The sequence below is a fragment of the Pseudonaja textilis genome, chromosome 2 (genome assembly GCF_049901715.1).
Source record: "Pseudonaja textilis isolate UNSWEBS1 chromosome 2, rPseTex1.2, whole genome shotgun sequence".
NCBI classification, from domain to species: Eukaryota; Metazoa; Chordata; class Lepidosauria; order Squamata; family Elapidae; genus Pseudonaja; species Pseudonaja textilis.
The window spans coordinates 146,108,482-146,124,720 of record NC_141991.1 but is presented as its reverse complement, the minus strand read 5'-3'; the positions used below and the strand labels follow the sequence as shown (position 1 = coordinate 146,124,720).

The window sequence follows — 16,239 nt, the reverse complement described above, 5'->3', positions numbered from 1 at the left end:
ACCATCTACATAAGTGAGAGAGAAAGAGAGAAAGGGAGGAAAGAAAGAAAGAAAGAAAGAAAGAAAGAAAGAAAGAAAGAAAGAAAGAAAGAAAGAAAGAAAGAAAGAAAGAAGGAAGGAAGGAAGGAAGGAAGGAAGGAAGGAAGGAAGGAAGGAAGGAAGGAAGGAAGGAAGGAAGGAAGGGCATCTCTTCACATGCCAGTTTAAAAGCTGAACTTTTTCCTGTTGTCCAAAAAGACCTTGTTTAACTTCTATTTATTCAGTTGCTAATAAACCTGTAGATTTTCAAATAAGAGATATTTAGAGGCTGATACCAATATAAACAGAGGATAGCACTTCCATGACCCAGGAATTTGCTGGGTTGAACCATAACAAGCAATGTGGGTGTCAAGAAGCCATCAAGTCTTCTATTGTTCATTTAATTCTCCGCTCTCTTTGTCCTTCATTCTTCTCCTTGTGTCATGACAAGCAAGTTGACAGGTGCGTTGCGCAGCGGGTGGAAGAAGTGAACAGATGGAACAGAAGGAAGCATGGAAAAATATGGAGAGTAACTTTCCAATTGCAGCCTACCCAGGAACTGGGTTTCTCTGTACGTGCATACAAAAACCAAAACCAAGCAACTTGAGATACTTCCTGAAAGAAAAGAGGCATATTTCCAGCTAACTCTAAGCTTACATAAATCTGGAGCTCTCAGATAGGAAATTGCTTTTCTTAATATATTTGAGTTTGGATTGCATACAAAACACAATTTTATTCATAAATATCTTCATTTTCTTTACAATCATGTTTTTTCACATCTGAACTTTGAGCCAAAATTAGAAGTTACAACAGGTCTGATTTATACCTTGTACTAAACTCATATCAATCATAATTTGCAAATTATATTGACTGGATTCATATATGTACTAAGCTATAACGGAGTTCGTTAGGCTGCTGGTGAGCACCAGGTCCAACTGAAATATGACCTCATCTATTTACAGTGCGGGGATGGTTGAACAGGTGAATCTGGTGCATATTACTGACACATGGTTAAGTGAAGTTGGAGATCTAGTCCATCAGCAGCCTTTCCTGAGCTCCTAGATCTTTTGAAGGGCTGATGGGAGAGCTGCCCCAGCTTTGTAGTGCCGAGGGGCTTCAATTCAGTGCCATGTCCAAATGTGCTGAAGATTTCATGACAAAACTAGCTTGTCCTGGAATAGCTCACCCCCCAACGGATATAGGTCATCACATAGACCTGATGTTCATCTCAAAGTACAGGGCATGTGATCTGAATATAGAGGACATAATCATCAATCCTTTGACATGGCAAGATCACTTCTTGGTCAAGCCGCACATTATTTGCATCCCTGACTCCTTCAAAGATAGAAGACCACTTTTTCTGCTCAAAGTACCTAATAGATTTGGATGATTGGATTTTTCCAGTAACCTTTTGTGGAAATTAGAAAAGACAGCATTCTTGCTGCCACTGTGACACATATGTTAGATTATTTACTGATAACATTGCTCATATTCATTCACAATTGGGTGCCACGTGGGCAGGATCATGCATGACAACTGAGGTAATGTGATGTAATATTATCTGGGATTCAATGGCCTTCTGGAATCTGAGAAAATCAACAGCAGCCTATGTACAGTAGTGTAAGTTTCATTGTTTATCGGCTAGGACAAAGTAAATTTAATCTCTTAGAAACTGCTTAGGATAATGGCTGTTGTCTTGTTGAGAGTTGCAGGCATGAAATGGTGCCATTGATCCTTCTCAAGCTTCACTTCCAAGTATTTGTCATGAGCCATGGAGATGAAACCAAATAAAGAAAAGCTACCAAATTATCTTCCCCCTTGGCTGCACTCTCTAGCCATTGGCATTGAAGAGCCACGTGCAGTTCCAAGGATTGTATTTAATGTCATATCTTGGCCCAAGCTAAAACCCATCTGGATAAGTTATTTCTAAATTATCTAATAGAGATTCTTGAGGGTTTCTAGGTTCTGAGAGAAAGATTGGTTTGCTATCAAAGTTCCAATTGTGTAGGGAGTCAAATCCACTGAACACCCTGGCAACATTTGCCCAATCCATTCAGCCAGCTTTCTCCAGCTTGGGCATCAGGATCCTCATTCGGCCCGTTTATGCACATTGGATGTTAAATTTGCTGGTCAAAGAGGCCCACCCCTGGATAGAAGGAAGCTGTCCCGCAGGGAGCCAATTGGAGCTCAGCAGGTTGCACACCTCCCTCAGGCTCATCCTCCAGTGACACAGAATAGGCGATTGTCTGTTTGATGGAAAATACCATCTTCTGGACAACTTTAGAACGGTAAAATTCCCAGGGTCACTTGGGGGCATTCCAACCAGCATATCGATTGAATCCCCAGATCTTCCAGAGAAGGAAGATGAACCACTAAAACTCATGAGGAAGAAAGAGGTGACCACTGTGTCACTGAACAAAAAACAGGCGTTCCACAACCATATTCCTGTTTTCACCAGTTTATTTGACACATTTGTATAAGGGGAGGGAAGCATGAAGGAAAACAATTCCCATCCATCCCACCAAGAATCTTAAGAAAGTCTCCAATTCCAAGCAACTCAGCAAAGCTAACGTCCAGTCCAGCAGGCAAACTACAGACAGGTGGTGCAAAAGGTGGAATATAACTACTGGCCTCGCTACCCGTTTCCCTGTCAATCACTGTCTTTAGGTTGGAAATCTCGTGGCTACCCTATTGATTGGGATGGAGGAGCATCCATGGCTCCATTTCAAAAAGCATTTCTCCTTCCACTTACAGCGGCTGCCAGATGGACCTTCTAACATGTGCTAGCAAAAAAATTGCTAAAATATCATCAGAGAGATTTCTTTATCATCCTTTGGTCAGTAATACCTCCCTACGCATACACATCTTATTTTTCTTTTTCTTTTTCTCTTTACTACCGATAATCCATTTAGTTAAAAACAGAACAGAAACACACTATTCTACAAAGTAAAAAAAAATCTTCTATACTCCTTCACTCTCAAAAATTTTGAGAAAATGCCCTGGGTCACTTACTCCCATATTCCAGGATGGTGATTATTTTAAACAGTAAACTAAAATTTCAAAGCACAATTTCTTTTTTTATATAATTTGCTCTATCTCTTACTTCTATTGGTCTTTCTCCTTTTTCCCTTTCAAGGTCAAAAAAATATGTATGTAAGCGAATAGCCAATATGTCCGTACTTTTTAAAATGTTCCTATTTGCTCCTTTGGAATATTGACATAGAAGAGGGAAAAGATGCGCACAAACCTTCTAGTTGGGGATATCAGGATCCCTGCTGATATCATTTTATTTATACATTTAACAACCTTATTGGACCTCTTAATGTTGCAGGTTAACCCTTTCATGATTGCCGAATGTCAAAAAGCCTACATTACACTAGGAAGTCTTTACTGAAAACTGGATAGTATTTTGAGATTCTGGCATAAATTTAAAAAAACAGTGTGCAAAACATTAGCAAATGTATTTTCAAAACAACCAGGGGGTCTGAGGGAATAAAGGCTTGGTGGGATGACATGTAGAAGTTTGAGAAGATCCTGTCATAATCTGCTTGCTAATGTAAATGGAATTTTTGCAATGAGGGAAACACATCACGTGGATTCATATTCCAGTCCCACAAAGTACAAAACCTGAAAAGCAATGATATAATGGAAACAAAGGCTCATGGATGGAAGCAGCCTAGATGCTGAAGCCATCCTACAGATGGTGGTTCATTTCTATTATAGGGAGAGGGATACTACAGTAATAGTTTTAATTTTAATTCGCTTGGAGCATCAAACTCCTCCAGAAGTCCATTTCTTCTTCTGACAGGACCCCGCTGGCTCGCTGTTTCCATCCATCAAATTCTGACACGGTCTTCTTCTTACTTAGCCTAGCAATTACAATACAAACTAAAAACCCAATCAAACATCAGATTGGACAGTTGCTTCCTAGGCCAAGGAGATGCATCAGTTCGCTGCCTTGACCATACTTTAGGCATTATACTGGCTCTTCTTAAACAAGCAGCTCATTTTTAAAACACTGCATATATTCGGCAGTGATCTTATCCGCCCAAAATCTCACACATATTTCAAACGGTTACAACATTGCTCTAAGATCAGAAGGAAGATATATGCTTTGGGGAGTCTGGCAACACTCAGGCATACCCTACTAAGGTTCCCCAAACACCTACTGAATTTCATTTGGATCCTGATTCAACTTGAGCTAAGATAGCTGAGATTCACGATATCTCAGAAAAAGCCCTCAACTTTGCTGTGGCAGCTCCCATCTTCCTACTAGAGGAGTCCCTTCTCTTCCAACAACAGCGTGGTCAGGTTTCACTGTGTTCCTTCAGCGACACCAGCTGTTCCCTTCTGTGGAAAGCTATCCTTCTATGACTCAGGAGGACAGGAGGAGAATTAGCTTCTCAAAGCAATTTTGAAGTCAACCCCGACAGCTGGCGAAGAATGGCTGGGAGCTTTATTTCCCTGCCACCACCATCTCCGCTGATTCTCCAGTAGGTTGCTAGCCTCGATGGCTGATATGGATGGAAGTGAGGTGAGTAACGCAGCAAGATTGCAAAGGCTCCGCCGGCTTCAATGGGATGACCTCTGGCCCCAGGCAGATTGCATTTGAGCCGGCTCGAAACAGGCTGGACAGGGATGCTCTTGGCTTGATTGAACTCCTGAGCCCCTCGGGGCAGAGATACCCCCAGATTTGGGGGGGGGAGAGCACAAAATGAAAGGATACCCCACACTTGGGGGAGGGTGCTGACGCAGCGTTGTGGCTGTGAAGCCGCATGCAGGAGGGTAGCTCATGCAAGGCAGTGGCCCAGGCTCTTGAAGCACCTGTGGAACAAGAAGTGGGTTAATTCTAGCATGCCTGCTGTGAAAACCCTCTTGACACCAGGGAGAAATCTAGTGACCTCCTGATGTTTTCGTGTCCGGTTCTTGACAGCCCCAGGCAGCAGAAATAATGGCAGGGCTTGTTCAAAACATCTGGAGAAATAAGATGATCGGCCTTGGTCCTATAGGATCTCTTCTACAACAATGCAGGCTGTTTGCCACCAGCAGCGCTTCTGCCTCATTTTCCTCTTCCAGGGTAGATGTAGAGAAGGCATCATTCAGGTTGATAGTGGCAACTTGGCAAAGCAGACCCCAACATGCCACATTGATGGATCTACAGAGGTCATATGGTCACACCACACCCAGAACAACTAATTGGCCAATCATTATAAACAGCCTATGGAATTTGTATGTGTAAGGATTGCTTAGGTAATCCAGAAGCCTGGATGAAGTTGGTCAGAAAGTAAACTTGTTTTGTAAAGACAGACATATTAATTGTGATAGCCCAAAAGCTGCACGTGAGCATTTTTCTGCTGCTACGTAAACGCTTCAGTGTGCAGTCCTGAAAACAGCAATTGGCCGCCTTACTCTAAGCTGGGTAATAATTCAGTAAAAAAAGAGGATTCAAAGAAACCTAAGCTGATGTTAAACTTATATTTTTCTTTAGTGAACCCACCTCTGGGGGGGGGTCACCATTTTCCACGCTGTCTTCCAGATGTTGCCTCTCCAATTTCTTCACCCTCTGCACCTGGTCCCATCTTGGTGATATGGCGTAAAAAGGATGTGGCATTGATTGCTCGCTGAAAAAATAAAAATGGGAATCAGACATCCCAGAAGGACAGATAAAATTGTCTTGACTGATTTTAGACATCAGTCAGAAGGACAGATAAAATTGTCTTGACTGATTTTATTTTTTGCATAGTTTGAAAAATTTATCAGGTAAAAATTATCAATGGAACTATTAAGGTATCCATCGGTGGGTTACTGCTGATAAGCTCAGCTGTGTAGGTGGCTGTAAAGCTGACAATAATATTGAGAATTATACAAAATGATATCGTATTTCCTTTGATTAAAGAATACAAATCGGCAGATAATCAAACAAGACAAAGCTGGAAGGACTTGTATACAGAATTTCAGCAAACCTGTCACCATGAAGTATTAGTTTACCTGTTTGCTTGCTGAAAAAATTCAGAGTGATTTCCTCTCTAAAATATTTAACTTAACTTTTTGTAAGCATCACCCTGAGTTCCAAAGTAAAAGGAAGGTTGATATTGTTTATTTTTATTTAATTCTAATTCTAGTCAATCTAATAATCATAATAAGTTGGGTGGATTACAAGATACCCTAACAAAGTAAAAACCTAGAGATGAAAGTGGTAATCAATAAACAGAAAATAATATATATATGCAAAAATTAGGTTTAATTATAGCCCATCTTTCCCAGTTTTCATGAAGAGCAGAACAATTTTGATCAAAAGGAAAGTTTTATTTGCTTTCTCAATTTGCCATCTAAAATGTAGACTCACCCATACTTAAAACAGAGCCAAGCTGAATGCTGCCAAATCTGTATTCTTTATCAAAGGTGACAAGAAATGGGAACACAGAGGAGCAAGGGGGAGACTTCACTTTTTTAACTTTTTAAAAAGTTGAGAGAGGAAGCTTGATGCCCGTAGGAGCCATAGAATGACAGCAAATCACACAAAGATGGAGTTTGAATACTGTAGAGTTATCAAGAGTACAGCGTTCTTCACAGGAATCTTGACAAGAAACACACCTGTCAAGAAGCAGAAATCTGCTAGCATTAACCAATTTAATTAAAAGGTACTACCAGGTTTCTGAGCTGCAGCTCCATCCTGTCAAGAAGGTGAGAACTAAGCTGCTAAATTTTGTGGCAGGATCTTTTTCTGTTTTTCTACTCTTAACGAGGTGTCTCTAAAAAGATATAATTCAACTTATCCCGGCCAGAGGATAGAAGTAGGAAAATTCATCACAGCTATCGAAATCCAGTATCCCTCTCTTTGAAATTAAAAAGGGAGCGCAAAAGGAATGCAGAACCATCCTTATCTTAAGTTGACCTTCAACTTTTGACCTTACCTTCCACTGACTGCGAGCAAAGTTCTTCTGAATCTGCTCACACACAGATCCATGAATATCCTTCTCCAGAGCTGTATCCCCAGAGATCCTGAAGGGTATAAAAGAGAGGGAAGTGTTTCCTGAATTGTGCGCGATCTATTTCCTTATACACAATAATTCTTGTTTTGCTCTGGGCTTCAATCAGACTATCTGGTCTTTGAAGGGGAAAGGTGGCTTGCTGACTTTGCTACTCACTGTCATAGAAACTTCTCAGGACTGTTTTTTATATATCCAACTAAAGTCAAACCACTTTAAGAGTATGATGGTAGTGGAAGTAGGGGGTGCATATAATTTATCTTATTTATTTTTTGTGCAGAGTGGTATAAGGGAATATTTGTCTCTCCAGCATCTACAGTAGCTTAAGACAGGGCAAGATTCTATAGAATAGAACTAGAACTAGAACTAGAACTAGAACTAGAACAGGAACAGAACAGAACAGAATAGAACTAGAACTAGAACAGAACAGAACAGAACAGAACAGAACAGAATAGAAATAGAAATAGAAATAGAAATAGAAATAGAAATAGAAATAGAAATAGAAATAGAAATAGAAATAGAACAGAATAGAATAGCTTTATTGGCCAAATGTGATTAGATACATAAGGAATTTGTCTCCAGTGCAGAAACTCTCAATGTACATAAAGGAAAAAAAATACATTCATCAAGAATCATAAGATACAACACTTAGTGATAGTCATAGGTTACTAATAAGCAATTAAATCATACAAGGAAACAAATACTCTGTCCTGTGCCTTGAAAGAGATCAATAGAAGAACTTCAAAAAAAAAATCCAAGATCCACAATCCTTTTAAGGGATTGAGAGAATGGGAATTGGAATGGAAGTGGGAGTGGTGTGGAAGAATGATTAAAAGAGAAAAATTTTATCCCCTCAGGTAGTCAGTCTTACCAGGGATGTTGCAAAGCTTGTTCACAAGTGAATCGTTTCTCGGGGTCCCGTTCTAGAAGATGGCGGATGAAATCTTTGGCTACAGAGGAACAGAAACACAAACCTCATAATTTAGTTCAAAGTTACCAGAAAAAGCATTTCCCCCCCCCGGGCAACCAAATAGATAAAGTGGCCCCACTATGACTACGTTTAGTATCTTATCCTTGAACCATCACTTTGTCACTTAATGTAGCAGGGCAAGATGGGGGAATGTCAAGAGATAATGATCTGTGCCAGCTTATTGCTACTAGGAACTGGTCACAGTTGCTGAAAATCTGAAAGAAAATATCACTAAAAAAGTTCCATTAAGACGGTAGATCAGGAGTGCCTAGAGGGTTTGGTGGTGTCAAGGAAAGTCAAGATGGCGGCTTTAAGCACATATTCAAAGCCTTGCTCTGGTTTTACATGTCATGCGTGTTAGAAAAGGGGTGGAGCTTTGCTCACACAGTCATAGCCGCCATCTTCTTTTTTTTAACCCCCTCTCAAGGATGTTCCTGGTAGGCCCCTTCTTTTGTGCATCACAAGGCTTTGTGATTCTCCTCACTCCTTTGAGAATATGAAGCATGTGACAAATAAGAGTATTGCCAAACAAAGATCAAGAAAGATGTACAGAGGTTTAGAGGGCCATCCAATTTTTTAACATGAATTTTCCAGCCCATTTAAATCTTTAAAAGAACACGCTGTTGTTAAAATGTTGCAAATCCAAAGATACAAAACATGCTTATATTAAAGGCAAAATGTGTATATTAAAGCAGGGGTCTCCAACTTTGGTGATTTTAAGACTTGTGGACTTCAACTCCCAGAGTTCCTCAGCCAGGCTGAGGAACTCTGGGAGTTGAAATCCACAAGTATTAAAGTTGCCAAGGTTGGAGACCCCTGAATTAAAGGACAGTTTGCACAAAAGACTCTATTTTAGAGGGAGGTGTGCATGAAAGTGTATTCTGTCAGAAGAAAAAAGGTCTGCCAAATGCTTACTTGTTCTTCACCTTTTCACCTGGCAAAAGGTGAAGAGCATACACCCATTTTTTGTTGTTGTTATCAAGTGTGTCTACTGATGGGGAATGGAATATGAAGGTAGCAAAATGAATGGGACGATTAAGGCATGGATTCCTGCTTTTAAGGAACAGGATTGAAGTCCTTTCCCCCAGTCAATATATTTCAGTCAAAACACGTCCCCTTTCGAAGGATTCTGAACAAGGTTTCTACTACTTCCAAAGTTAGAACTGGCAAAAAATGCCACTTTCTTTACCCAAATGTGCCACTCACCTGACTCAGAGATATCATCCCAGTATGGGGAGTCAAACTCATATTCAGCTTTCAGGATCTGGTTGAAAAGCTCAGAGTCGTTCTCGTCATAGAAAGGAGGATAACCACAAAGTCTGCAGATTGGAACACACAGGCACCAAATCTCACATATATATGCAAAAACATGTTACAACCGATTATAAATGCAAAAGGATGGATAGTTGGTGAAGAAGAAAGGTACCCACAAGATATAGGAGATGACACCAAGTGCCCAGGAATCCACAGCTTTTCCATAGGCCTTCTGCTCCAGGATCTCAGGGGCTACAGAGACACAAATGGCCAAGAAGGCAAGGAAGGTATGAGGCTTTATTAAGAGCTGTACCCACAATGCAACTTTCTGCAGCTTAACATAGTTTTAAACGGTGAAAAGAAGAAACAGTTACCCAATAGATCAACTACATTCCCATCAGCCCCAGCCAGTACGATGAGCTTGGGGCTTGGTGAAATCTACTGGGAACTATTCTCAACAAAACCTATTAATGTTGATCTTGCAAACTCCACCCTTCCATTGAGTATATGTCAGTACATATGACAGCATAAGTACTTACAGCCAACCCTCCACCCCTATAACTGTGCACAAAAAAGGACAAAAAAGCAACTGTTCTTTTTTTGTACTGTTAACCACTTTGTTAATTGAAAATAATACTGAACAGAACACATGAGTTGTAGTACCATGGACTGCAAAAAGAATCAGTCAATCAGTTCTCAATCAAATAAAGACTTACTGTCTCTTGAAGTGGTATTCAGCAAGCAGACATTTGCATAATTTGGACATAGATATGAGCAGAAGATAAACTAGAAAAAAATATTATGCTTGGAAAGACAACAGATGAGGTAAATGAACAAATTCAGAGAGATTATTGAAATGTTCTTGGAACAGCTATTTGTTGTTACAGGAGACAGATCAAGATGCTCAATGTTTGTCCATACAGTCAAAAGTTGAATCCAACATATGATCATCTAAGTGACTAACTAATCCTGTAATCCTGTCCTTGAACCCTATAATTTAAATGCAATTATTTTCCAGACTATAACTCTAAGATTCCCATGTATATTCAGTGCATTGCTCCAGCAACTCCCTGTATTGGTTAAATGTAATACAATCCTTGCTTTTGTTGCCAGTATTTAAGACAATTGCCAGTTGCAAAGTCTTGTGCTAATTGTCATCTCTTCTTGACACATCTATTCTCAGCCCACCACCCATGTACGGTAGCATCCAAGAAGTGGGAGGAAAGAGTAAGGCTTTAGGAAAATACATAATATCCCCAATCTCTTTTGATTCTAACTCAAGGCCCCCAGAAGCTTGAACAGCCTCCTCCTAGAGATAAGGAGGGTGCCCTCTTTCCTGGAGTATCGGAAAGCTTGGGAAAATCCGGCCTTGGTCCCTGACCTGGGGTGGATTCTTCGTCTAAGACCCCTGGGGTTTGGTTTTTTTTGCATTTTTATTATCTGTAAAATTATTGTAGTCTGGGCTGTCCATCTGGTTTAAGGATTTTATCTGTTGTTATAGCATTTTTTTTTCTGATTTTGTGTACCACCCAGTATCTGTTGGAGTTGGACTGCTTATAAATGCCAATAAATGAAATAAATAATAGGTCTGTGTGCTCCTTAACTGGATGAAAGTCATTTTTAGCTCTCCCGCTTGTAAATGAGCAGATGGATTATGATTCGGAATATGCTACAAAAATATTGCAAAAATCTCAGTTTGTAGGTGAAAAAGGGAAACAGAAAAGAAACAATTGGCAGCCTCTTTAGAGTTGGAAAAAAACCACTCCTGATGGTTCTTCAAAACCATTGGAGGGTGAGTTTTAAGGTTTTTGGTTGCAGTTTCAGGTCCTTACATTATCCCCTGTTCAAGAATAGTGGAGCAAATCAAATGTTGCCAAAAAAAAAAAAAAAAAAAGCACACGTTCTGTAAAATATTTGTATAATGTACTCTTTCCTTGTCATGGACTGTTACCATTGAACATTGAATTCAATGATCAATTTTCTACAGGAAAGGCTTTGCACAACTACACAACAGTGGATATTAACACAGAAAAAGTTGGGCCCCTCACCCTTCCGTATTGCCACACTCACCAACATAGCCAGGAGTTCCACAAGCGGTAGACATGATGCCATCAGCCTCAATTTTAGACAGCCCGAAGTCCGTAATCATAATCTTGGCATCTTCAAATGGTGTGGCATATAGGAGATTTTCAGGCTGTTTGGACAAGCAAAACAGAGTAAAGTTGCATACATCATGTTTCGTAAGTCTTCCTGTAAGGATCTGAAAGAGTTTCTAATTTCTACACAACCAAAGATACTAAGAGTAGAGCTTTCCTCCCCCTTGCACTTTTTTTCTGCCTCTGCCCTAAAGGCATTGCCTTCATCTCCTCGCCACCCCATGACTGGCTTAAGTTGTTGTTTGCTATACTGGCATTAATGTAGGTTTCCCCACACACACACCTTATTGTTATGTCTCCTCTTGGAGATTCAAACGAACAAACACAAAGCAGCCGTTTCACAATCAAATCAAACTGTAGAAAATAACAAGATAACGGCTGGCAAAAACTGTTAGGACTTCCCTTCAAAATTCAAACAAACAGAGATCTCTTTGCAGTAACGTCCTCATTCAAAATAGACATTTTGTTTCTGGCAAAAGGCACCAGCTCAGCTGTGTCCTTTTATACCCATTAAGGCAACGTGCTAATTAACTGGCTTGCCCTTCAGATTAACGTTTCCTGGTTCTGACGTCAATCCACGATTTAACAGTCATCAGATTCAAAACTCCTAACAGGTCCCGATCCTTCCAATCACAACACTATCCCCACACCGCAGGGCCCTTCCCCGAGTCTGATGATTAACTTGACGATGTTTCGTTGACAACCCCACTCTGTCTCCCACAGCCAATGGAGGCGTCGCTCATTCCAATTGTCTCAGGTGGTCTACACATTGGAGACTTGGAAAAGAAATACCGTTCTGCGACCAAGCCACCAACGGATTGTGCAAGCGCAACCAGGACATTCCGAGCACCAAAGGGAGATGAAGGTTCGAGGTGATATAAAAACTTATCGCCTCCTCATGATCCCCAATGATCATACGCACTGGCTGGGTGGCGAAACGAATGGGCCCAGACTTGAGCTCACGCCCATCCACGGTTTCCACCTTAATGGGTGGATGTACAGCAACCAATGGGATCCCATAGTGCTTAGCAAAAGCTTGGTCCATAAAGCTGGTTGTAGCCCCTGAGTCCACCAACGCAACAGCAGGAATTCCCTCCTTCTGTGACTGTAGAAAAATTCGAGTGTCCAAAAGTAAATGCCGAGGAGGGCCAGGATTTACTTCAGCAATTTGAGGTGGGGATGTGAAATGTGTCCGACCTAGGGTTTCCTTGAGATCAGGTCTACCCTGTTTTCCTGACGAGACAAGAGTGGTTTCAGGTACGGATCTGCGGGTCCCTCTCCGTTTGCAGGAATTAACAAAATGTCCCAGACCCCCGCAATAAAGGCACAAGCCTTCCTGGAACCTTCTCGATCGTTCTCGTGCCGTTAAGTGAGGGCGGAGTGCGCCTAACTCCATCGGCTCCTCAACATTAACCGTGGGTTGGAAAACTCTCGGTGGCGTGGGATGTGCATGAGAAAACGAAGATGATTCCATACCGAGCCGTTTGTGTCCACGTTGCTGTAAACGAGCTTCAATTCGTAAGCACTGAACTATCAATGCATCCAAAGTTAAAGCCCTCTCTGCATGGACCAGCTCATCCTTGATGGCATCAGACAAACCTTCCTGGAATGCAGCCATATGAGCCGGTTCATTCCAATTGGAGTCCAAACACAGCAAACGAAATTCTGCAACGTAATCTTGGAGGGAACGTTTCCCCTGATTTATATCCCACAAACGTCTGTCCACAGTTTGTATCTTAATTGGGTTCTCAAACATCACTTTCATTTGCTGAAGAAAACCCTGGAAATCATTCAACAACGGGCTATCTTGAACTAACAAAGGAGTAGCCCAATTAGCAGCCTGCCCAGATAAGAGGTTAAGAATGAATCCTGTCTTGGCCCGATCATTTGGAAAGTTTTCAGGCCTCAAGTACATAAATAATTGACACTGCCCCAGAAATGCCAGAAACATGTCCATTTGCCTAGAAAATTTCTCCGGCATGGATACTGGGCTTTTCCTCACAGGAGGGGCAGGGGGAACAGCAGCAGGGCTTGGTAAGCTGGAAACATAATTCAGCAATTGTGTTACCTGATTCTGAAGCGTCACATTGCTTTGCAGGAGCTGATTTATTTGCTGTTGCTGCACATCTACCAAACGCTGCAGTTGATTTAAATCCATCTTGCCTGAAAGATGGTTTGTTTTGGCCAGAAACAATAATGTTATGTCTCCTCTTGGAGATTCAAACGAACAAACACAAAGCAGCCGTTTCACAATCAAATCAAACTGTAGAAAATAACAAGATAACGGCTGGCAAAAACTGTTAGGACTTCCCTTCAAAATTCAAACAAACAGAGATCTCTTTGCAGTAACGTCCTCATTCAAAATAGACATTTTGTTTCTGGCAAAAGGCACCAGCTCAGCTGTGTCCTTTTATACCCATTAAGGCAACGTGCTAATTAACTGGCTTGCCCTTCAGATTAACGTTTCCTGGTTCTGACGTCAATCCACGATTTAACAGTCATCAGATTCAAAACTCCTAACAGGTCCCGATCCTTCCAATCACAACACCTTATTCTAACACCTTCAGTGCCTTCAGGGGTGCAAAAGAGACCTTTGTATAGATATGTCTGGCCACAAAAATTCAGAGGAACATTAGATGGCAGCAAAGAGATTTTAAAAAGTGTGTGAGAGAGAGAGAAAGAGAGAGAGAGAGAGAGAGAGAATGAGAATGTGTGCATGCAGCATCTAATGCTATTTCCCTTAAAGGATCAGTAAGGGGGGTTGTGCATTCCAATAATACTGTGATCTACATAATTGTGTAATTATTTCCAGGTGTCACAAACCAGGGATCATAACCAAACCCAATGCAACATAGAAGGAAATAGTAACCCAGTCCAGTATTCTGCCAACATTTACAACCAGGAGAATCTCAAAATAATACTGGACAAGACACACTTACACACACACACACACACACACACACACACTCACACACACAATCAATTTGAAAGGTACCCTACAAGGTATTGGGAGCAACCAAGGAAGGAAAGCACAAATAACCCTGGAGTTTATGATTTGACAAAAGCCAAAAGGACATTCAGTTGCTGATGCATCCAAAGCAAAATAAAAATCTGATGCTACCAAGACATGTGTATCCCTGGCACATGAAAAGTTAGATCTATGAACCAGGGCAAATTTGATGCTTTCAGAGCAGAAATATTAAGACTGACATTGACATCAACAAAAATCAACAAAATGAAATGGACTGAAACGCATCACTTCACATTAGTGAGACACCATATTTTTTGCTGTAGGCAAGAACAGAAGAAATGGAGTGGCCATCACAGTTAACAAAAGGGTGTAAAAGCCAATACTTAGATACAACTTAAAAACCATGGAATGATTGCAAATGAGTCCAAGGCAACCTGATCAATGTTACAAATGATCCAAAACTACAGTATACTCCAACCATAGATGCAGAGAAAGTTTTATGGCAACATGCTACACCAAAAGAAGAGATCATACTAAAAGGATGTTTTTTTGTTTGTTTGTTTGTTGTTTGGTTGGCTAGCCCAAGGTCACCCTGGGTGGGACTAGAACTCACTGTCCCCTGATTTCTAGCCTAAGGCCTTAACCACCAAACTGGTTCTCAAAAAGCTATGTGATACCATCTGGAATAATAGGAAAACTTTTCTCGGTGTACAAAACAAAGTGGGAGAGACACTAATAAGAATTCTAGCAAGAAAATTCAAGAAATTTGTTTATAGCAAATACCTCCTTCCAACAATCTAAAAAGGTAACTCTATACACAGACATTACTGGATGGACAATAGCAAAATCAAATAATGTTTTGTGGACTATATAGTCAGTAAACAAAAACAGATAAGCTTTCTTTGATCAGCACAAACAAGACCTGGTGCTAATTATGGCACAGATTACTACTCCCTGCCTATAAAATTACAACTTAAACAAAATAATCAGACCAACAGTATTCAACTTCATGAGTATGCAGCAAGGGTAAAGAATAGATCTTGCAGACTCAATTTGATAAATACAATGCTTGAAGATTTCTAGACAAAAACCTGTGAATTTCTTAAAGATGTAACAAAGAAAAAGTATCCTGAAATGCAAACAGCAGGACAAAACCAAACAGCTGTTTGATATTATCCTGGGGGAAGAGCTGCTCTACTAAAACAAGAACCAGAACAATAGAGCTCTGTGTTCGATTGTCTTTATTAAGATACCTTCAGTGTCATTACTGAACCGGAGCCAAAGCAAACTGGGAACCCCAAGTTTAGGTCAGTGAGGACTTTATAGAAAGAGGGAGAAATGTGCCAATCCATAGAATGTAAATCATTACATGGTATAGCTCAGAAGTGGTGCTTAGCAGTTAGGATGCTGGACTTGTTGACCAGAAAATTGGCAATTCAAGACCCAAGTACCATATGATGGAGTGAGCTCCTGTTCTTGCCCCAGCTCCTGCCAACCTAGCATTTTGAAAGCATGCAACTGCAAGTAGATAAATAGGTACCAATTTGGTGGAGAGGAAACAGCACTTCATGTACCTCAGTGTATAGTCATGCTAGCCACATGACCACAGAAGCATCTTCAGACAATACTTGTTCCCTCAGCTAAGAAACAAAGATGAGTACCATGGCCCCCTAGAATCGGACACGACTGGACAGGGGAAACCTTTACCTTTATCTTTAGTGCAGCCCACGATCTTAATCTTACCAATGGAGTAAGTATTTGGACCCAGACCTTGAGATGCCATTTTATTCCTCTTTTTCTCTAATTTGCCCCACTGAGCAAAGAAGCTGGGCCTTCTGCTTATTCCCTTTATTGTGATAAGGGGCCTTACTTCATGCATCC

The 16,239-nt window shown here is 40.8% G+C and overlaps 1 protein-coding gene across 3 annotated transcripts in view; it reads right to left on the bottom strand.

Moving 5' to 3' along the window:
* Positions 1-2,460: 2,460 nt before the first annotated feature.
* Positions 2,461-16,239, bottom strand: part of PNCK (pregnancy up-regulated nonubiquitous CaM kinase) — a 33,308-nt gene continuing 19,529 nt past the window's right edge. For all 3 annotated transcript variants that reach the window (XM_087925765.1, XM_087925763.1, XM_087925764.1), the window contains exons 6-12: positions 11,302-11,425; positions 9,408-9,483; positions 9,184-9,296; positions 7,879-7,957; positions 6,933-7,020; positions 5,516-5,639; positions 2,461-4,842 (exon numbers count right to left, since the gene is read on the bottom strand). In XM_087925765.1, coding sequence (XP_087781891.1) covers positions 5,529-5,639; positions 6,933-7,020; positions 7,879-7,957; positions 9,184-9,296; positions 9,408-9,483; positions 11,302-11,425 — 591 coding nt within the window. In that variant the 3' untranslated portion in view covers positions 2,461-4,842; positions 5,516-5,528. The remainder of the gene's footprint in view (positions 4,843-5,515; positions 5,640-6,932; positions 7,021-7,878; positions 7,958-9,183; positions 9,297-9,407; positions 9,484-11,301; positions 11,426-16,239) is intronic.